We start from the raw sequence: 24,233 nt of genomic DNA on the forward strand, positions 1-24,233 counted from the left end.
GGCTTAAGAAAAAGAAAATGTGTCATTTAGAGTGACCTAGTCGAAGCCCAGACTTAACCTGTGGAATGACTTCAAGCGAGAGGTTCACACCAGACATCCTACAAATGTGTCTGAGTTGAGGTTTTGTAAAGGGGAATGGGTAAAAATTCCTTCTGAACCATGTGCAGGTCTGATTCAGAACTACTGAAAGCGCTTGCTTGAAGTGCTTGCTGCCAAAGGAGGTTCAACAATCTATTAAATCCATGGGTTCACTTACATTTTCCTTCAGGATTGTGAATGTCTAGGGCTCTATTTTAACGATCTGAAACGCAAGTGCGAAGCGCAACGCGCTATTTTCCCGGCGTGAGAAATAACTCTTGCGCCGGGCGCAAATCAATAAGAGGTTGGTCTGAAGTAGGTTCATTATTCATAGGTGTGGTTTGGGCGTAACGTCAAATAAACCAATCAGAACGCTAGACAACATTCCCTTTAAACGCAAGGGCGCAAGTTCCATGGCGGGTTGCTATTATTATGACGGATATATCCAGGCGCACGCCAGGAGCGGTTTACAGCCGAGGAGACCCACGTTCTTGTACGGGGGAATCCCACGCTTGCCAGCATAAATCGGGCACGCCGTGTAACGGGAGGTGGATCTGCCTCAGGACTTGACGCCAGCAGAGGACATCGCTGCGTCCACCCTCACCGCTGAAAGGGTTTGGGGGCTTTGAAATCGGACCCAAGAAACGCAAGCAAGGTCCAACCCCAAAGTACTCTTACAAATCAAGTTCATATACATTAAGGTTTCTTATGAAAACATTTTAACTATTATTTACATAAAATAAACGTAATACAGCCACACAACAAAGTTATGAAAATATTTTAATCGTTATTTGCATGAGAATAAATAAAAAATATCACCACAATGCTCACCACTATGATTCCCCTTATCTCGTGTATTAATATTTTTAAGTGTAACAATTTATGATTTGCAAAAATAACTGTTGCATCTGTGTAGATTAGATAAGCAAAGTGTATGCGCGTTGTGCATGCTATACATTATGGTCAAGCATGCGCCCTTAAAATAGCATAATGAACCACGCGCAACTGACTTTAGACTAGTTTTTTTTGGTTAGTAGCGCAATTGTTTTTTGAAACTGCAAAATAGCATAAGAGATGGTTTGCGCCGCAACACGCCTCCTTTTTGCGCTGAACCGCCCAGGGAGCGCAAGTTCATTCCCTAGTTTGCTGACGTGCATCTGTGGAGGGAAAAACCCCGCTGTGCGCCGGCGCAAAATACGAATGATACATGCGTCACTGACAAAGTCAATTGCGCTGGGTGCAAGATAGGGCCCTTAATGTTTTTTTTTAAAGACACAAAAAACTAGAATTATTTGTGTGGTGTCAGCTTATACACATTGGGTTTGTCTTTTGTTGTGACCTACAGTAGATGAGGATCAGATCGCATTTTATGACAAATCACAGTAGACAATCAAGGGTTTATTGCAAGGGTTCACATACTTTTTCTTGCCACTGTAGGTCATTAATGCATTTTCTTTTACAAATAGGAAGCCTAACAGATGCCATTGTTTTACATGCACATGGACTTTTTCCTTTTTTTACAACCATTAATTAACCTTAAATAATAGTCCTAGTTACAGATCAAGTGTTTGGCTGACCTGTGCTTTTGAGTACAGATGCTGTGTGGTCATTCAAAGACTTTGCTATTCACCATGCCCTCTTGGGAACCAAAGCCACTTTGGACGATACTTGTCCATGCATCACTTCCAGAGCGAATACTGACGTTAGTGCTATTTACATATCTAAATGTCAGCCTCCAGATATAGATCCAGTAATTAAAGAGCATTATGGAGTAAGACAGTACCTTGCTTCACTGTAAATTGTCACTACCCTCTATTGGGTATTTTATATGGTAAACCTATTTTAGAGGTGGCCGAATCGTATGATTTTCCACAATCTCATTTGCAATTTTACTACGTTTTGCTTTCACCCAAGTGACATTGGGGTAGCATTTCATTTTTGCTTTTTATATGTTTCACGTCATACACATTAAATGTGTATGATGTGAAACAAATAAAAAGCAAAATGAAATGCCACCCCAATGTCAAAAATCACTGCCAATTAAAATAGGTTTTCCCCCGAGATTAGGTTGTACCATCACATAAAGACAACAGTTCTTTCTGGTTCTTAAATCTGATTGGCTGTATGGCTTTTCCAGCCTTTCAATATTCCCCCAGTATCATAACAGGAACCACTTCACCATTTGTATCATTTCGACACTGGTCGTTTTAGAATTAGTTATGAAGACTGGTTTAAACACCTAAGCCACATATTTGCACAAATGCTCTTTTTAAACACTGTATTTATTCATGTCACTGACACAAAAAACAAGCACCCAAGTACTATTATACACGAGACATTTCAGTCATTAATGATTGCCTATGCCACTCTCCTTTATTTGTTTTACGAACACAATATCGCTCTCATAGTCATGTGATTTGGCTCTGGCCTACAGCTAAATCACACTCCACACTATCACATGATACAATATTGAGTTAATATTAAGAATATGTGTATGATGCTATAATATACATTCATTTAAAACAAAAAGTATGTATAAAATGTGTTTCACAAATTGTCTTCTCAAATTGTGTGGCTTTAGGTTTATGTGGGATCTCTTTGTTCAAACCATTTATTTTAAAACATTTCATTCATAACAGAGACTTATGATACCCAATCAATAAAAAAACGGTGGCGTTGTCGCCTAGGTTCCCGTCAGAGTTCTGGTTAATCAAACAGATTGCTTACGAACCATAATCAACTTAACACATAATTATGTCTTCCTTTGTTTGTCACATATTTGCGTCTGTGTTGATTTGTTTGCTCTAGCAGAGAAAACAAAAACTGATTACATTTGTTATAAAATCATGATTTGACTGAAGAACAAGTAAACATGCCTCTTGAGAGGACATCATTTTCTTTCTTTTTTCAAATTTGCATAGTTGTAATCAAGCTATTTAAGTCCAATCCAAACACCAGTCCAGTATTGTTTTGTTTAAATGATGCATTGCCATCTCATGCTTTATGTTAAATTTCAATTTCTGATTAAGTCACAAAAGTTAGCTTTAGAATTTTGTCTTTCATTTATAAACAGAGCATGCATGCAGGCCTGTGTCTGGACCATTGAGGACAATTATTTGGACAAAAAATTTGCAGTTCAGTGATGTTTGTAGAATACAGATCTATATTTGATCGCCTCAGCCACACAAATATCCAGCTGAAGGAAATAACAAATCATTACTTTGCTTAACTCTAGGGACCGTATTTGCTTCAGTTATGACAGAAAACTTCTGTTTCTTATACAGTAGCATCTTTCTAGAAGATACACAAAGGATGATGAAGCAATCTTATCAACTTTTGTATCTTTGCTTCTTCATAAAAGACTGTGTATGTTTAAACTGTATTTTAATAATTAATATAACTAAGATGTCAAAAGGCTTCCTTTATAGTTAAGCGGTTTGAACTTTCACATGCAAACCTGTGTATTACTAGCCTCTAAATTCCATTTCTGCCTTATTATTTCTACTTATTATTTTTCTTTACAAATGAATAAAAGTAGCTTTTACATTTCATTTCATTATAACATGCAGAAGAAGTAGTTTGTGTTGTACTTCAGGTGATACATTTTTGCTTTATCTGTTTTTCAATGCTATGTCTAAGTGTACAGTATGTTAGCAGATCCCAGCTGAATAGCACTTATTCAATTTAAGGTATTTTCTTATTAAAACATTAAAATGTACTCATCCTTGTACAGTCCTTAGACTGACACTGCCTTAGGACTGATCACTCTTCTCCAGACTTATTTACTGCAACTTTCTATTCATATCCTGACAAAACCTGAGTAATGAATAAGTTTGACGTAATAAGATGTGATTGGTGTATGTATGTACAGTACTTGGGTTCAAATGTTTAACCCTTGTGCGTTGTTAAAATTCACGTTCCATTTTTTAAATTAAACAGCTGTTAAAATGTATCAGATAATTATTTTTTTGCATAAATTTGTTAATCAACCTCAGTGCTGATCAAAACTGCCACATGTTTACAAAAATTACAGGATTTTAACTCTTTAATTGTCGAGTTTATAAATGATTTCACTGATTTGGGGAAAAACACACACACAAAATGACAGATTTTCAATAAAAAGTCATTGTGGACTGAATTTTTTTACCTTTGTAACAGTCTTGTCAAAGATTAGTAAAAACATTGGCTTTAATGCATTGTTAGTTTTTGTGCAGCACCAGATTTTTTTTTCTTCCTCATTTGCTGTTCTTGGCTTTTTTTGCACAATTGGATTCCATTATAATGATATTTGATTGCAAAGTCATGACACCATCATGCATTCTTGAAAAATTCTTAAAATTTGTCATTTTTACAGTAGATCACCTTGTGGCAACATTAACCCTTTAGTAGGACTGTGCAAAAACAAAGCTTAAAGGGACATTCCACTTAAAAAATTCTCATTTTCCATCTCCCCTAGAGTGAAATATTTCTTTTTTACTGTATTGGAATCCATTCAGCTGATCTACAGGTCTGGCGCGCTACCACTTTTAGCATAGCTTAGAATAATCCATTGAATCCTATCAGACCATTAACATCGTGGTAAAAATTAACCAAAGAGTTTCAGTATTTTTCCTATTTAAAACTTGTGTACTAAGGAACTATACTCTCATTCTGGTATGATAATCAAGGACTTCGCTTCTGTAACATGGCTGCAGCAGGTGTAGTGAAATTACGCACTGCCCAAAAATAGTCCCCTGAATGCCACCACCTAGTGACTGGATGAATTCATTTTGCAAATCAGAAAATAATCAGGGCTTTTGAAAAAACATCCGGGGCTTGAGCCCCAGAGTTCTGTACACCCAATCCTCGTACCCCCTCTCCACCGCTGGTTGATATGAATTCATTTTTTACAGTGCAGCAGGTATCTTAAGAAGGTTCTTGGTTTGCAGCTCATATGGCTTACTTGTACACACAGAAGCACTGAATGTTGAATTACAACGACAATAAGTCAGTTTACACAAGCTTGCAAACATAAGCTTACGATGGAGTTTTCAATTATGTGTGCTGCAGTAACCAGAGGGTTTGTGTCTTGTCGGAGGGTTTGCTGGGTGGATTATAGAACAAGTATTAAATCATAACAGTGAAGGAATGGTGTTCTCCTCTTCAGCTTATCTGTTCTCTCTTAAGCATGCCTGCTTTTACTGGCACCCTGGTAACATTTTCACACAAGCTTATTACGAGCGTTAAAACATCCAGGGAATGTGTGCCGCATGATAGCGTGTTATTAGTGTTTATGATGAAATTTACTGCATGTGGCATAGCTGTTACTCAGAAATGAGCAAGAAGAAGAGTGAATGAATGCAAACAAATAACCACACTGAGGATGAGTGTGCAACTGAGCATATTGACCTGCTGGTTTAGAAAGCAAAATATTCTTAATGTTTTAAAGGAATGTGATGCAATACATTTCATTTTAAATAAATCTAGCCATTGTGATGTTCATTTAGCTTTAGAGGAGAAAAAACTCAATACAGTGCTTTGCTAATGCAATTTTGTAATGTTGCCACTTGATGTCTATGTCTAGGTCCGGAAGCAAAACCATCTGAGATCCACTAAATTCAATTGTTTGTCTTAAGCAATCTTAATTTTACTTTTTATATCCCCAACCCAGGCTTACAGTACTGTGCAAGAGCCACTATGCCACCATTAGATTTGTTGTTTTTGCAATGGTACAGACAGCATAAATAATTATAAGCTTAAACAACAAAACTGTTGGTGGCTTAACAATTTTGCACAATACTGTGAATTTCAAGAACATGGTGTGGTCTAAAATGTGTCTGTACTGTATCAACAGACTGTAGGAGAAATAGAAATAGTGAATTTTTTTATTGAACAGCAGATGGGAGTTGAGCATTGCGTTGAGACATTACCAAACTCTTAATGTGATTTAATGCATCTGATGGCGAGCTAGATTCTCTTCTCAATTCACATGGAATAAACTCTGAATCCTTCACTAAAGTTTTAATCACCAGGGAAACCGAGCCAGCTCATTCAGTTCAGAAAATTCTGTAATTAGAGGCGTAAAATCTCAGGAAAAAACCTGCAATCTTTCCTAAAGATGAGATTATCAGGGAGTCATCGCCACCTGACATTCGAGCAGATGTGCGCTCGCTACTTGCCAACAGGGAAGAATATGCCATTGCTCAGTGCTGACTGATGACAGCATTGAGTGGAGGTTAATTGTCTGTCAGCGTGTTTACAAAGGATCAAGGTAGCAACATCAGTGCCATTCAACGCACTTCACAGAAGCATTTGTACGCTTAGCAAGGCGTAGGTGATCCGCTTTTGTTTTGCACTTGCTTTATGTAATTTTTCCCTGTTTATTTCTGTTCATTCGTCTACCGCCCTACGTTTTTAAGAGTTTATAAAACAGGACAGAGAATTTTACAGTTTTTTCTGCTACTGCAAGTTTCATTCCCTGCTTCCACATAGGACTGTGCAATTATAATTATTATTATAATTGTGCCCATAATCGAGCAGCCCTTCTTCCACATGCCTAAGGGGCAGAACACACCAAAGTTTTTTTACGCGGCTGAAAACGCCTGGAGGACGCCGAATGCCAGCTGTTTTTTCAGTTGAGCGCCAGCTTTCTTCAACTGAGGGCTTTAGTAGCTGTGAGCTGATTGGTTGAGATACTTGTCCGGCCCCTCCTCCACTGTGATTGGACCGCCGTGTGAGAACTGACATTGACGAGCGGAGCTTTTCTTCTTCCTTTATGCCATTCCAGCATCTACGGCTATGTTCATGGCGAGAACAAGTTAATCCATACACAAGTTTTATTCAGACAAGTTGATCTATACACAGGTTGGGGGAGGGACAATTTGGCATCTCCAATCTACCCATTGAGCCACCGTGCTGCCCCAGCTGAGCTTTTCACAAGTTGAATCTTTTTCAACTCTCAAAACTCAACACAGAGCCTGGAAAAACTGCTGAGCGCTGGGTTTCAATGTGGACAAAAACCGCTAGCTGCTGGCTTTTTTGATGAACGCCAAGCTTCCATTGGAAACAATTGAAAACTTGCGCTCGCCGAGTGTAAAAGCTTTGGTGCAAACCAAACGCGTTTTAAAGGCGTGGAAACGCACTGCCTTTTTTGGTCACTTTAAAAAAAGAACAGTGTGGGGCGGCTTTTTATATTGCTAGGGAACCACCAAGTCAGCTGTCTTGTTAATCAAATATTGAAGTGTGAGTGCTCTTTTGCTGTTCACTGTCATATTAGCAGAAACTTTAAAAAGATTATGCTTGCTCTGATCTTGTTCGAGGGGGAGAGGTGCACAAACATGCGAGAGACAGTGAGTGGAGTCCGGTTAATCCAAACTCCTGTAAACTTCCGGCACCCCAACGAAAGGTCCACGCCTCCTCTCATTTGATTGGACAATGGATACCGGTGGCAAAAACCGCAAGGCGTTCAGCGCATAAATACTTGGTGTGATTGGCCCCTAAGAGTTGTTTTTCTTCCATCCTGCTCTCACTATATTTGCATTTATGCTTTCAAAAATCAAAAAGTATTATTGTGAAAGAAGGTACGATGAATAAAAGCAGCAGTGAAATATTGCCGTCTGTATTGGCTTCAAGAATAGCTTCTGAGGTCAAATACATAAAATAAAACAAAAAAACCTCTCAAACTGCCTGCATCCACCAGCAATGTTTAGACATTTAAATCCGTTTCCATCTTTAACATAAAAAATTCAGTCCTGTGCTGCAACAGATCTAATCAATTCCCAGGAGAATCCTACAGGAACTCTTATCATACAGTAAAATACTGTATTCTGTTTGTTGCACACTATCCTTTTCATCTGTAAAATGTTACATTTGCTGGGCCTTTTTTGTTAATCATGAATTAATCTTCAGTCCTGTGAACCCGATTGTGATTGTAATTCTTCAGTTTTTCTGTGACGGTCCTTAGATATGACTTTAATGTCTAACTCCACTAAAAATGCACTTTCATTAGAATTTCACTGTCTCACAACTATAGATCCAGGTGGATGCTGCACATTGGTGATGGTTGAGGAGATTCCCTCATTCATATGTAAAACGCTTTGAGTGATGCAGAAAAGCGCTATATAAATGTAACAAATTAATTAATTAATTAATAATGTTGTAAACTGTCCAACACTAAAGAGTTAAGGATAGAGCCCTAAATGTATTGTTCTTTATACTTTTAAAGGTGCCTTTTTCGTGGTCCCATTTTAGTTAGTGTGTAATGTTGCTGTTATAGCATAAATAATACCTGCAAAATTATAAAGCTTACAGTTTAGTGCCAAGCGATATATTTTCTTTAACAGAAATCAGTTTTCAAGGACTTCAGAGAACAGCTGGTTTGGACTACAGCCCTCTACTTCCCAGATTATGGCGACAATATTCAGAATTTTTGACTAATCTTTGCCTACAGTAGTACTTGCGCTACCATGGAAAAAACAAATAGTTACCGTAGTATAAGAGTTGTCACCATGCCATAGAGACGCTGTTATTTTCATAAATCCCCTTTTTTGGCTGTTGCTGAGGACAGCTTCATCAATCTGGCGTGACCTTTCTGCACATAGTGCACTAAGCTGCTGTCGTTGAATCACAACAAACTGTACCAGCTACACAACCAGAACTCGTTACGTATTTCTAAAGGAGGTACTTCATAGGATGTCAAACTCAGTTTTATTGTTACGGTTGCTCTCAAGGGGCCGGTTGTATATGTAAGACTATAAATGTATCAACTCTTTAATTACATTGCATAAACCTCTGCATTCGATTACTGCTGGTTTTGTTATTAACTCACTTAATACCTAGCTTTAAAAGTAGAAGTGCTGGACAAATAATGACAAAGTGTATTTAAGTGTTCAACTATTCTACAGATTATTTAAAAAATAAATGTGGTAACAAAAACTTATCTTGTATGCACACTCTCTGATTTCTCTGTTATCCTTCATGTGCAGGTAAAACAATGAGAGGCATGTTCAGATACCAATAAAGAGTTTTACAACCTCCACCACAATATATATAGGCCATGCATTTATCAGACACACCTGTCACTCTCGCATCATTTATTGCCCTCTTTGCAAAAAAGCTCAGATTTGACCTGGCTTTGAGTGACTGATTGACAGATGTCTTATGATTGCAGTGGTGTAGGGGATAGCGGGGCACAACCTAACGCTTTTTGGTTTTGGCTCAATCGTTCAAACAATATTTGACTTTGATTAATGCTATTTTTACACAAGCAACACACACATCTCTGCTACAAATGAACAGAGTTTGTTTGAAGTTTGTTTCTAGTACTTACCATTCTTGGACAATTACACCAAATGTGACAGAAGTGCAAACGTTACAACTTACCCCATAAGTGGGGTTAATTGTAACAGACAGGGGGTTATAAATCATAATCATAAAATTAATCAGTTCAAATGAGTCATTAGTTCGGAAATTAGATATTAGCGGAAATAGACGCGATAAGCTAATCCCAACTGGACATCGCAAAACATTTGTGTAAAAAGACGGAAAACATTTCCTAGCTGGACAGGATTTGGTCTTCCAAGCTTTTATCATTCTGTATCTGTTTTAATGAATACGATTAAGCGCGTACAAGAGCATAATCGCACAATGTATCGTTACCAATAGGGATGCACCGATACTGGTATCGGCCTCGATACCACATTTTCTAAAGTACTCGTTAAAAGTCCCCAGATACCTGGAATCGATACCACGGTTTGAGAAATGTCTATGCCTGAGCGGCGTGTAAAGGGTTAATGCCTCTTGTGTTGTCCAAAGAGGCAGAGTTTACAACAAACTGGAAAACTAGTCCTTTGTTTTTTTGTTAAATTAAATGACTAAAGCTTTTACCTGTAAATTGAAATCATGTTTTTTTATTAAGTACTCGGTATCGGTATCGGCAAGTACTGAAATGCAAGTACTCATACTCGTTTTCCAAAAAAGTGGTATCGGTGCATCCCTAGTTATCAACATTAGTTCTTCTATGCCTTTGCTGTGAAGAAATTTTTAAGCACCTTTATTTTTAAGACTGTAATTAAATGCAAAATTCAGGCCTGCAGTAAAAAGTAATTGTTATAATTTATACTAGTATTCTGAGCATACTAATTACTAAGCAACTCTACAGTATGTCATTTACCAACTTTTGTCCTTCGAGCTCCTCACACCCAGACAAACGCCAACAATTAACTTTGGCAAATCAGTAGGGGGCGTGCAATGATGACATCACTTTCCTGTCCTCACTCACTGACATCATGCTGGTGTGACATCACTTAAGTGGTTTTTGATCAGCATTGCTTCTCAACAGGTAGTCGCTATGCCAACCGCGTTACCTGTCTGAGCGATATCTTAATTACCACAAGACAGACCCTACAGAGCCTTAGACGCCTGCAGACTTTATAAAAAGGAAGAAAAGTGTGTATGGGTTGAGGAATGAATAAGAGACCTTTCAACACTAATGAGGTTTTCATTATGACTGTCTTAGATAACTGCCATCACATCTGCTGCCTGACAACCTGTCGGTGGCTTTTGATGTGTGTGTGTGTTTAAAAGTGCTCAAAATGACCTCAAAACTATTCGTTTATTTACAGTTCCTGTATTTTGGCTGTTTCGCATACAGTAAATGCTTGTTCCATTTGACCTGCTTTCAAGAATCAAAGGTCGACCTAAAACTTGAAATACTGACATGGCGACTTAAACCACTTTATCATGGATGAGGCGTTCCTGTATTATTGATAGTCTACAGACAGGCACAGAGCAATGAAGTGCCACGGGGTCAGTTCCCGACAGAGTTGGCACACTCCAGTAAGGTCTTGCTTCCCGTACTAACCCCTATATTGATTTGTTCGAAATCCTGGACGGTGTGATATAAATGAGGTGAAGTGAGTCGAGTAAATAAACTTGTCTAAAATAGAGCAATCAGTTTGTTCTTTCCGAGCTAAGGTCCCACATCAATCGAGTGGTATCTTTAGGGATGGGTGACAAACATCTATATCCCCAACCTTGCTTTTCAAGTTGATAGTTCTGCTCACTGCCTTTTACGTTTAATCCTATATTTCAGTTAGCAGCAGCCCCTAAGGGCAAAGTATGTTTTTCGTTGATCTGATATGTAGAAATAGGATTCTGGTTCCATAAGGATTTTGTGTGATTACACCTGTGTGTGTGAAGAGGGTTTCTGTGGCTTCTTTCCGTGACCCATCTGATTTAACGCTTATACCCTGACCTTCACTGCTCACAATCACTTCTTGGAAATCAATAGCGCTACTGCTGCCCTGACACGGCAAGAAAGCCTTGCTCGGATAGACCAATTGTGTATGTGTGAGATGGAGAAGATGCCCAATCTCACCTTCAACTTTCTTTAGCGTATATTAAAAAGCAATTTCACCTCTGTTATAAGAATTGTATTGCGTTCTCCCTCCCTGCTCTCTTTGCGCAAGAAGATCTGTCAGAGCTTTCCTTGGTATGGAGTGTGTTATTATATCCAAGTGCTCTTTTAAAGCTCTCCGGCACAATGCGTCCTGCGGCATGCCGGGGTTTCTTATGACAGGGCTGTTTTGAAGCTCTGAGACGGCTGATGTGCCTGCATTGTTCTGAAGGTCATTTGGCAGAGCTGCGGCCTGTCTCTGGTTAATGATGTCATAATGAGGGTCTGTGCGGGCCAACGGTTAACAGAGTCAGAAAATAGGCTTTTCATTCTCTGGGTTACCCTGATGTACCAGTGAAGAGACAACTAAATTAAACTTAAGTGAGCAATTTAGAATATAGTCTCATTTTTTTTTAGGGATATGTAGTATATGATGTTTTCTACTTGCTTCTGAATCGCTGGCTGTCAGACTTTTGTTTCTCTGTCTTAATCCCGCTGTCTCACTTAGAATGCGCATGACGCCAAATCTGCATTTTTTTTTCTCTGCAATTTGGCTCTTCAGGGGTCCTCAACCGCTCATTCGTGTCCTGTGAAACTCCTGCTGTCTCCCATCAGTTAATGAGAAATTTGTGTGCTCATATTTTGCAGCCTAATTAAGCCATTATTCCCATGAGAACACCATTGCCTCAGATCAATAACTCAGCTACTGTAAAGGCTTCAGAATCCAAATCAATACCACCAACTGTCAAAACATAGCCTGACGTTGTCATACTCAATTCTAGTCAGAATTTGAGTCTGATACCGCTCCATTGAGCTATAATTATGAGGCGTGTCTCAACCGAAAAATGCCTCTGCACTCAATTGGATAGACCTACGACCAATCAGAGCAACGGGGTGTGAGACGTATGTTGAAATGACGTATTTGCAGCTTGACCGAACTGCTAGTTATTTCGCTACGACACACACTACAAGTCTGAGTTTGCGAACGTACATCAACACCTACTATGTTTACAACATTTCATTTATATCACATTAAGTCATACAGTAAGACTATCTCTTACCATTTGTACATTAGTTGAACTTCATCCACGACGATACCCATTACGTTTGCTTGTTATATCCATCTCGTCGTGCACACCGAGTTGCATCGCCGTGATACCCATTTTAGTTGCTTCTTTAACTTGATCTTTCATAAGTGCGACAACTTTTGTCGAATCCCGTAGGACGGCAAAAACATCAACAAATGCCTTGCTCGCGTTTCTCTGTTCCTCTTTTAAAATCAATGCTCTGTCGATATCTTTTAGAACAGACTCAATGTCAGAGTCCACACATCTGATTTCTACCGCGGCAGCCATTTCGTTGTAAACAACAGATTCAACACACGCGCTCTTTGGTGACGTGGTTGATTTACGTTACTGATCATCTGTCCATCATCATATAAAGCCCGCCCTGACAATTTGATTGGTTCGACCAGCTTTGGGTCGAGCATAGTAGCAACTCAACGGTGAAACTCCAGACCGATCTTCCCGTTCCTCAAAATGTTGTGGGCGGGGCTAAGATCGGCTGGCACCCAGGCTAGTCAAAACATAAAACCTCATAAAACCAATAATTACTCACTCGTTTCATTCCAATGCTATTTTTATGTAAATGCAAATCCACTTTGATCTGATTGTCTTTCTGTGTGTTGATGATTAAAGTTTTTTTGGTGAAATTTACTGTACAGTACCCCAGTGAAAAACTAAAATTCAATCACTTCTGTTCACTGAATAGTATTTTCCACCTTGTAGCCAAGAGATGTGACTGCTTTATACCTAAAAGACTGATAATCGCACACAGATAGCTTCTTAGGGCTGTAGATGAACATGCCATTGATCTGGCAGACTTACTGAAGATATACAAACTTACCGACCGTATACACGCCCATAGGCTTCAGAAGGAGACAAGGTAGTTGAATGAAAAGAGTGCAACACTAAGCAGATTTTTAATGTTGTGCAGAAAGCGTTCCCACTGAACTCAATTTAAATGATGTTAATTGATCAAATTAACTAGCCTACATTTTAAGAAACGATGTTTGCTCATTTGTTTATGCTATTTAAGACATTATGCCATTTTGTGTTGATTTATGACGTTGTGTTAAAAGTAATACAAAATGTGTTGTTTCAACAATAACACAGAGATTATAGTGTGTATTCTTGGACAACACATTTAGTGAAAAACTAACACTGATTGTGTTGTTTTAAACACATCCATTCTAAGATTGTGTTGGAAGAGCCGTGAATGGTGCATATCCTAACATTACACTATCCGAAAAAATTTCAAACTAAAAAAATTGCCACTAAATGTACCCTTTTATAAGGTCCTAATAGTAATATGTACCATTTAGGTAGAGAAGTGTATACATTTTAAGGTATTAATATGCACTCCTTAGTACCAATATGTACTTTAAATCATATTACTTCCTTAATGATTTATTTGGAGTCGTTTGGTACGCGATTACAGACAGACCTCTCACATGTCATCATATTGCTTAGTTGATCTGTCACGTGTGCAGCTCGGACATTCACGTAACCCCGCTGCTCACATCAAAAGGTTTTTACGGAGGCAGATGAAGGCAACTGACGTCTTCACCTTTTGAATCGCGCTCACACCACAGCCTTCCGCGCCTGAGCCCAAGTGAACCGCGCTCCGGCCGACCTCTGCAATTCGGCCGCGACGCGATTAACCAATCCGCGCCTGGGCGCAGAACAGAGCGATCACACTAGTCAAACAAACCAGGCTTTGGGGGTCAAATCAAATGCGCCCGAGCGCGGTCTGGATAGTGTGAGTGCGCCCCGAATCTTTCAAACATGGTGAGGAGCGTCACATTTCCGGTTGACGTCAGAGGTATTTAAGCCAATCACAGCGTACAAATTAGATGGCCAATCAGGGACACAGAGATTTTTTAATCTGTGCGTTTCAGGAAGATATTGAAATCTGGAGCTACAAAAATGTACGTTATGTGGAAAATAATATGTTTTTAATCCATAAACTGCGTGCACAATGTAAAAACACATTGTATTATAACAAATACACAAAATAATGTTGTTTTTTAGCAATGAATATGTGCTCTTTAATAAATATGCTTCGATCAGTTTGTGTTAGCCGGTAGGCCACGATAGTAGCACATTGAATATGTCCGATGTGGCTTCATGTTTAAATCTATTGCTAAAACGAATACTACTTAGGCAAAATCTGAAATGTGCTTTTAATGTGTGTATTTTTTTTAGCTGACAGAGAAATGGGGTAAAAGTAGCTCACTCAATTTCCCATTTTTGTGTCATGAGAAAAAGAGCAGTACTGTGCAAGCTATTTTAAAATAATACGAAAGCAACTCTTAGCTTATAGGCGACATAAGCATATCTATATTTTAAGAAAAGTATTAGCATAGCTAAAAACATTATTCAGTATGTGTAATTAAGGACATAAAGAAGTTGGAAAAGCATGTGATAGAAGTAACAAAAAAGCATGAGCAGCGCGTAAGAGAAAAAATAATCACTCTTCAATAGCCAAGGCTCTCTTAGAGAATGAACATATTAATATTAATGTCTGCATTTCTCTGAGGCTCACTCAGAAATCAACCTCTTTGACCTGACAATTACAGCTCTGAAAATACAATATTTAACATTTCCATTCCATTTCCGTCATATTCACAACAAAAGATAATTTCAGAGAAGAAGTGTTTAATTATTAATAATTCATTGTGAAATGTCTGTTTATCCATCACCTGACTTATCAAATCCATGAACTTTAACAATGCTCTCAACGTAAATGCTCAGGAAGTCTTATTTTTCCTTGTGTACTGTTTACTGTTTAACACAAACCAAGCTATGTCTTGAGTTTTTTGAGTAGCTTCATCAGATAGATTGCATTAATGCTGACTTACTGCTGGAAGCTATACGGCTCAATCTCCACAGGGACAAAGTTACCAACTCCTGGACCGCGAGCGCTGTTGAATGTCCATAATCGCATATGTATCTAAGAAACGCTCAAGCAGATATATGCATTCAATTTGAAATTCTTAAATGGAGAATTCTGGGTACCCCAAAGCTGTTTTCCTCTGGGCCAAGCATCTGCCTTTATCCTTTGCTTTATCTGGTGGTGAGAGCTTTGAGAGACAGCAATAAGGGAATGATATGCGGCCGAGAGGAGAGATTGCACAAGCATCAATCCCTAAAGTAATTATCTCAGCTCCTCCTCATCCAAAAGGCTAAATATAAGTGAAGTTTTTAGCTCCCAACGGCAGCCATGTTGGCTTTGATAAACGGCCCGTCTATAAAATTCATACTGTCTTGGTGAAAGCCGGGTATGTGTGTTTTAGTGTATACCGCATTCACACTCATGGAAGTCCGTCTTTGTGTGTAAATTTTGTCTTTTCTTTTTGCCGTACACACATGCACATGCACACACATCAAAGCGGACACAGATAGACGGGTGAGTGTGGTTGTGGTAGATTGGAATTGTCAGAGGTGTCACATTAAATGTGCTATTATTAAGTCCAGGCTGAATTTTATGGCCTCACAGGATCGTAAATTGGCTGGTCAGCCTCTTAAATTACGTATCCATCGAGCGATGCGCCTTATCCATCTTCAACGTCCTCAGCTTTACTTTCCATTCCTTGCTATCTCCTCACTCCCCTTTCACCTCGTACGTATACGTGAGCACGGTCTTCACTATGTGGCCGGGGTTAAAATGGATAGCGTAAGTGTGACAGAGGACAAGAGGAGCAAAGAATGCTGAAAGCAGCTGCTGTCAGCTTTTTTAAAGAGGTTGTAGGGGTTACTGTTGGTGCTGCCCCCCCCCTCATGGTCTCTGTCAAGGACTCGACCCTCTTGATGGAAAAATAAGGTCTGTTTCAGTATATCAATCACTTGAACTCACAAAAAGCTTTTAGTACAATTTAAAACTTTGGAAGTCTAAAATCGCAGCTATTATAATGCTGCCTTTCAGTGTTTTTGTGTGTGTGGGTCTTTACAGAAAGGGATAAGAAATTGCACTTTAAATGTGATTATAAGCAAGGCAGCAATTCAATAGGATATCAAGTGTTACATGTAGCTTAGACCTTGATTTTGATTCTTAAGTGTTTGATTTTTAAGTGTTTTTTTAAGGGTTAAGGGTGGCAACTTGAGAGTTTTATAGATTAAATGACTTTATGGCTCAATAATACTTGATTTTAATTGACCTTGCCTAGATCTAAGAATCTGTTTTTTCCATTAGCTCTTTATCAGATGTATTGATTATGCTTATTCAAAACATGCTCTACGTTAATGTGATAAGCAGATAGGGAAAGACTGACAGGACTATTGGCAACCAATAGATCCATTACATTGATCAACTAAATGAAGTTCAAAGGACAGATAAAGACTATGTGTTTAATAAATTAACATAAGAACTGAGGTGATAACCAGATCATTAAATACAAGCACAATCATCTCTCTTGAGATCCAGCCAGCACAGTTCAGCCATTGCTTTGTATTTAAAACTTAATTAAAGTTCATCTGATGTAATTTATGCATCCGCCATTGAGGGAATCAGTGGGATTAACCATAGGTCATGCAAACAGAATTTAACTATCCAGTATTGCACTTTATCATGATTGAGGATTTACACTCTAAAAATATTGGGTTGATTTAACACATAGTTGGGTAAATATTGGACAGAACCAACTGTTAGGTAAAAAATAAACCTGAGATGTTTCAACCTAAATGTTAGGTTGTTCCATGAATTGGTAACAACAACCCAGCATAGGTTTATCTATAACCCAACAGTTTTTAAAGTGTAGATTATGTACCAAAAAAAACACCATATATTCATTCATCCATACAGCTATCATCCAACTATCCAGCTCTCACTCTATCACTTGGTCACAAAAAGGCGCTAAAGTAAGCAGTTTACTTTACGCACATGTGGTTGAATGTGTCCGGTCCGTCAGACATGATCATCACTTCAAAGATCAGGAGATTCAGAACTCTTGATGTGGACATTTTAGAGAGTTGCGTCATTGTATCTCATACTGTAAATACATTTGGCTTATAGAGCAATGAAAAACAACGTAACTTTTTATGTGGGACGACTGTTTATGCTGCACCGTTTGGAATTCGCCCCATTTCTGTGTGCGCGCGTGCGTAAAGGCACTCAATACTGCACACACGGAGAGATGCGTTTCAAAAAGCAAGTGAACATAAAATCTTTCTGTTCTTGACAGGGCATATACAAACAAAATGATCTCCACAGTATTCTTTTTCTAATAAAAACATTTATTTATGTCTTAAGTGTATGTAAAGAATACATTCAGTAACTAGTCCGTGCTTATCTTAAAGAGACAGTAACCTCAATTAACCTAACCTACTTAAGTCTGTGTCATTAATGTTAATCAAACAACCCAAGGCAAAGAGAAAATCACTTCTGAAGCTCTAAAAATAATAATTATATTTCATTTATACAATAAAGACAGTGTTATTATTCATTTGATTTGATTTCTGTACCTAATGATAATTTTAGATCTTACTTAATGTACAACTTTGTTCTTTTTTATAAATGTTTGTAATTTCTAGATTTTTCCCATCCATTTTTTGCTGATCCCAAAAAATGATCTGATCCATGCCTTAAAAAAACGTAATGTGATCCGAACCGTGAGTTTTGTAATCCGTCGCATCCCTATATTTTACCCAACAGCTGGGTTTGTCATTTTTTGACAATAACCCAGCTGAAAATAACTCAGTTGTAAATACCTCAGCACCCACAGAGTGTAAATACTGTAATGTTTACTGTAATGGAGTTAAAGTGTTTCTATGTATTAAGAACCTCCACTAAGAATAAGCAGTTCCAGATGTGTCACAGTAATGAGAAATAGATTGGGAAATGTGCCTGATTATTGTGAAAATGTCATCTAATACCATAGTCTTAACAATCCTACTGTAAAAATCTGCTTTCTTTTATGGATGGGGTACATGTCTGTATTTTACATATTTTATGTTACACATTTTATGTTACACAGATTAATAATTCCCTTCACTTGTTGTTTAGTCTATTCAGTTCATTAGGAACTAGAATTTGGAAATAAGAATTTTTTCCAGATTTATACAGTATATGCCAGACTACAGTAAATGATGAGCCGCTTTCTTTTTCCAGATGGCCACAGAAGTGTTGGAGGATCTTTTAGAAGAGGATGATGAGGTTGTGCAGGTGAGTGTTTTGTGTTTTATGTTCAACAAGAGTGTTATTAAATATTTAAACCAGTCTTAACAGGTAATGTAAGTAGAGTCTTAAAGGTACAGTGGCAACGGTATCGTAACTCTAAAACAGTTCTGACTAATACACAACTGAATGACATAATAGAAGATTAAAAATAATGCTGTTGTAAGGAAAAAATAAATAAATGATTAATATTTGCAATAAGGTATAATAGTGTTTGTTACCTGTTCCTATGGTGTGCTTGTTATCAGGCCTATCCAACAGACTTTACCTTGTAGGAAGTTTGACAACAATTTGATTCTCACCATCTCTGCTGGATATGAATAATTGATGCCTTAATATCCTCCTGAAACAGGAGCTTGTTTGTGTGAAAGTGCTTCGATCTTTCGTTTAGATCATCTGCCTGTAAAATTATGAACACAAGGCCAAGACAGCTAAAACACGGACACTGAGATATCAGAGTTTATCTTATGGCACAGCCAGCTCAGATATCTGCAGGTTTATAGACATAATGCAAATCTTATTACCACATCCCAGAGCCACATAAATTATGTGTCACTTTGGTGCCCTACAATACATCAGAAAGCATGATTAAACTCAGAAAGTCATGCTGACTTTATTCAAATAATTCATACAAACAACATTCTGACAATAAATTACTTAACAAATGAATATGAAATTTTATTGAAAACTACAAGAGGTTGAGATAACGTTAGGTTAGAACGTAACCCCGGTAAACAGATCTGATGAAAAGCACCCATACACAATATTTTAGATGATGTGCATGAGGCCTGTGATCTTTAACTCATTCACCGCCAGCCTTTTTTTTTTTTGAAAAGTTGCCCGCCAGCATTTTTTTGTGATTTTCACAAAAGTTTCACAAAATGCCTTTCAGGAAAATTTTCTTCTAAAATGTATAAACATACAAATATATCAAATTAAAGAACAGACCCTCTGCTTTTTTAACAAACAATAAATAAACAAACAAAACGGGGGGAAAACATTTCATCCTATCTATATTTTTTCTCTGCTTATAAACTTAAATATGGATATTTTTCATCATAAATACACATTTCTTTAATAAAAAGCTGAAATAATTGCATTTTTGTGAAGGAATTTTGTAAGAGATCAGATGCAGAAGGATTGTCAAAAGCTAATTATGTAAAATTAATAAATATTTTGATGCTTCAATTTTTTCTAAATTGGGTAAGTATATTGGCAGCTAGTGGATAATCGCGGTATTACAGTTAATAATTAAAACTCACCAGGAACAAATTTTTTCATGCAAATGTTTCTTTTAATTGATGTGAAAATTTGTCAATGGCGAGGAAAGAGTTAAAGGATTAGTCCATTTTCTTAAAAAAAATCCAGATAATTTACTCTACCATGTCATCCAAAATGTTGAGGTCTTTCTTTGTTCAGTCGAGAAGAAATTATGTTTTTTTAAGGAAAACATTCCAGGATTTTTCTCATTTTAATGGCCTTTAATGGACCCCAACATTTAACAGTTTTAATGCAGTTTAAAATTGCAGTTTCAAAGGACTTTAAACGAGACATAAGGGTCTTATCTAGTGAAACAATTGTCATTTTTGTAAAAAGAAAAATGAAAAATATGCATTTTTGTACCACAACTTCTCATCTTCCTCCGGTCCTTTGAGGCACCAGCGGACCGAAGGAAGACGAGAAGTTTTGGTTTAAAAGTGCGTATTTTTCATTTTTCTTTTTATGCCTCGTTTGGGATCGTTAAGAGTCCCTTAAAAATGCAATTTTAAACTGGATTAAAACTATTAAGTGTTGGGGTCCATTAAAGTCCATTAAAATGAGAAAAATCCTGGAATGTTTTCCTCAAAAAACATAATTTCTTCTCGATGAACAAAGAAAGACATCAACATTTTGGATGACATGGTGGGGAGTAAATTATCTGGATTTTTAAAAAGAAAATGGACTAATTCTTTAATCTCTTTGAAAGTTAGCACTTATGTTATGGTGTGGGATTGTTGTGTCCTGTGATTTATCTGTGTTTAGGTATAAATGTTTGTGTGACTCACTGATAGCTTTTTCGGAAAGTCAAACTCTATCGTCGTATCAAGTTTGAGTTCAGCACAGCATTGAAATATCTCATGATAGACAAAATCTAATTTAAACAAAGATCTGGAGTTTTGAAAAAAAATATATACTTTTTTCTCGAGAACAGGAATGAAAATTGCATTCAGCCAAGCATTTCATAAGAGTCTTTAATGCAACACCCTAGAGGTTTCATTCATGGGTGCAGTAAGTGTTGCGTTTAGAGGACAAATCCCCTGCCCTTTCTTCCTCCGATTCTGTCTTGGCTCTCAAATAGTCGAGACTGAAGTCTACCAGTCCACTCCTCCACACAAACACACACACCACCTACACACTGTTTCTCTCTAATAGATATCTGACAGATTGAGAGCACTTACAGAACATTCTGCACAGAATCAGAGAGTGTGAAAGAGAGAGAGAGAAAGGTTTGAACTCTCTGTGGTGTGTTATTGAGACATCAGAGAAAAGTATACAAAGTAACACTAGATGATGAAGTGAAGTGCACTTCAACACAGCACAACAAAAACATGCACACACACTCCTCCCTGCAGCCCATTTGCACGATTTGATGTTCTTATAGGTTTGGTTACAAACAAGCTGCCCAAAGGTTATTTCTATCCAGACTGACATCAAATGTTCATGTGTGACCCTGTTTGTGAAATTCAGGCTAAAGTCTCGTAATTTAATTGATTTCAATCGTTAAGTTTCACATTAATTGCAATGTAACAGATATCAGGGTTATTTTTAAAGAATGATTTTTACATTAAATGGGATGACTGACTGATCTGATCTGTGCATGCTTTGTTTAAATATGCTTTTAACTCTTGTTAACCTTTAATTTCTTATTTCAGGTGTGGTACCTGTTGGGGTGGCTGTTCTATTTGCAACTTGACAAACAAGACTTGACAAACAACCCTGTGAACTTCAAAAAATCAGCTATTACGCACCTTACCAAGGCCAAAAAGGTACGCACATGCAGCGAGTACTTTTTGAAATGATGAGACCTTTTTATTTTGTCTTCTGTCTTGGCTTACTTCTCATTCTCCGCCACACACTCATACACACACACACACATTTTCTACCTGGCTACTTCCACTCCTCCCTCGGCCCCTTCTCGTTTTTTTCATCCGTCATGGTTCTCTCAGCATGCCGTCAGCTCTTTTTCTACTGTGAAATTTCTCGAACTCTGCTGGTGTCCGAGTGCTATAGAAATGGAAAATGAAAGTCGAAGTATGAAAGAAAATGAGAAAGGGAGGCAGAACCAGGGAGGGGTAGTTATGACAATACCAATAACTCTTTTTCTACTACCCTTGTCATTTTCCTCCTGACCATTTTCATCTCTTTCTCTTTGCTGTTACTGGACTTTGGTTCCCTCTAACGTTACTTTAGGCTGCTCTGGGCACTTGTTCCTTGACCGCAGGTTTTCTATATGTGTCTCTTATATTCTCTGTTGGATACATTGTGATCTGTTTTTCATTTCCACTTTTCTTCCTAGAGAGCAGGAAATGTCTTCCTCAATGTATCCCTGAAATCCTCTTGTCTAGGGGTGTAAAGTGCTTGGGTAATTGTACTTCCTGGCTATAGTTTACTTGAAATGAAAATGTTATTGTCTTTTAAGCAACCTTATGCTTACTAAATTGCTGTATCTCACTTTGTTTTGTGTAGCACAAATGGAGATGTTAAACAGAATGCTAATGCATGACAAAACTCAGTCACCATTCATTTAATTGTATAAAAATATCTGCATTTACATTCTTCCAAAGAATTAACAGTGTTGGTGGATGTAAATGACATGAGGGTCAGTAAATGACCACAGAATTTCCATTTTTGGATCAGTTTGTCCCTTCTTATTGTATACATTTTACACTGTTTGATTTTAAACTTCAAGCACTGTATGAAGTAGAGTCCTGCGCGGTACTGTTTTCTTAAACCCACACCCGTTGAATTTCTGACCAAGACTGCCCACACTTTGAAGTGTTGTCAAACAAAATGGAGCGTAGCTAACTCTTCCCCCTCCCTCTCCATTCTGTGCTTCCTCACGCGCACTAACCCCGCCAAACCCCACCCCCAAATCCTTCTTGTTGTTTATTGGCTGGAATTGCCTGTTTGTTATGTTTCATGGTTGTAGGCTGCGCCACTTTGTTTTTGTTGCCGTTTGTGGAGCCTGGGCTGTCTACAGAGAACGCGTTTTTTTACAGTGTGTTTAGGGGACAGGCAGCTAGCAGATAGTGAGGAGATGTTTGCTGTATGTAACAAAAAAAATGTATGGCCTTAAAAATGCATGGATTCGCTTAGAGCCCCTTTAAGTATTTAGAGTTTTAATGCTGGTTATCTGTTTTTGTCCACTGGCTCACGTGTTATTTAGATGTGCTTCTCCGCCATATCAGCGCCCATCATGAGAGATTGTTGGCTTTATGTTTTGTAGGCTGTGTCTCAATTGCAAAATCCTTCCAGTGCTCTGTAACATTCGTTCCCTAAAAATTCACGCAATGCAACACAAAATCCAGTGAGCATTGAAGCTCTCCAACCAAAAATCGCATGAGCTTACTCAATAAACTTGCGATAAAATGCAACAAAACTTTTATAAAGACAAAAGTTTGTTTTAGTTTAAAATTTAAATTAAAACACACATCGCTTGACAGTAAGGCACCACAAACTGCTCAATATTTAAAACAATGATATTTATTTAAAATTTTAAAATATTTCTTATATTTAAAGGTGAACTGTGTAACTTTTAGAAAGATCTCTTGACATAAATGCAATATAATATACATATCTTTATTTTCACTGGTCTATGAAGACATTATATAATCAAATGTTAATTATCTTAGAATTAGCTATTTTTATCTACATAAACCATGGGTCCCCTTACATGGAAGTCGCCATTTTGTTTTTAGCCCTAAACAGATAAACTGCTCTACAGAGCGTGTTTCAACCCTACTTTGTCTCAGACCTCTACATGTTTGTCCTATGGCGGCTATCGTAGCTTCTCTACCCGTTTGGAGAACGCCATCTCATCACTAAAATCTACACACAGCACCTTTAAACTTTAATTATATTCCTCCAATTTTATGCATGTCTATGTAAGAGAATATTGCATACACGATATACGGATTCATCACCTCGGGAGCTAGGGAACGAGTTGAGACACAGGGATAGCCTACTTTATTTTGTTAATACAGCTAAATGAGACAGACACACGGAAAACAAAACGAAAAGGAAAACATTTATGTGGTGCTCTGTGGAAATCATGGGAACTGTTAACAGCCTGATGTGTCACTAGTGCTCACCTGTTCTTCCAGACGTGAGGCACATACAGTAGTATATAACAGCATCCCTCGGGCCTGTGCTCTCCGAAGTTGCCTGGGTATGTGCCACATGCTGTTAAGATTAATTTTCTTCTCAACTTCAAATGTTGACTCCATTTCTATTACACGCAAAAATCCCACTGGGCCCTGTTGGGTCTCCTGCAAAATTTTCTGACCAC

The 24,233-nt window shown here is 37.9% G+C and overlaps 1 protein-coding gene across 1 annotated transcript in view; it reads left to right on the forward strand.

Annotated features, from left to right (window-relative positions):
• The window catches only part of LOC135788770 (uncharacterized), a 93,318-nt gene that overhangs the window by 51,860 nt on the left and 17,225 nt on the right, over nucleotides 1–24,233 (forward strand). The window contains exons 9-10 of the mRNA XM_065298128.2: nucleotides 18,620–18,673; nucleotides 21,598–21,711. Coding sequence (XP_065154200.1) covers nucleotides 18,620–18,673; nucleotides 21,598–21,711 — 168 coding nt within the window. The remainder of the gene's footprint in view (nucleotides 1–18,619; nucleotides 18,674–21,597; nucleotides 21,712–24,233) is intronic.

This window comes from Paramisgurnus dabryanus, chromosome 13 (assembly GCF_030506205.2).
Source record: "Paramisgurnus dabryanus chromosome 13, PD_genome_1.1, whole genome shotgun sequence".
In the NCBI taxonomy this organism is placed as follows: domain Eukaryota; kingdom Metazoa; phylum Chordata; class Actinopteri; order Cypriniformes; family Cobitidae; genus Paramisgurnus; species Paramisgurnus dabryanus.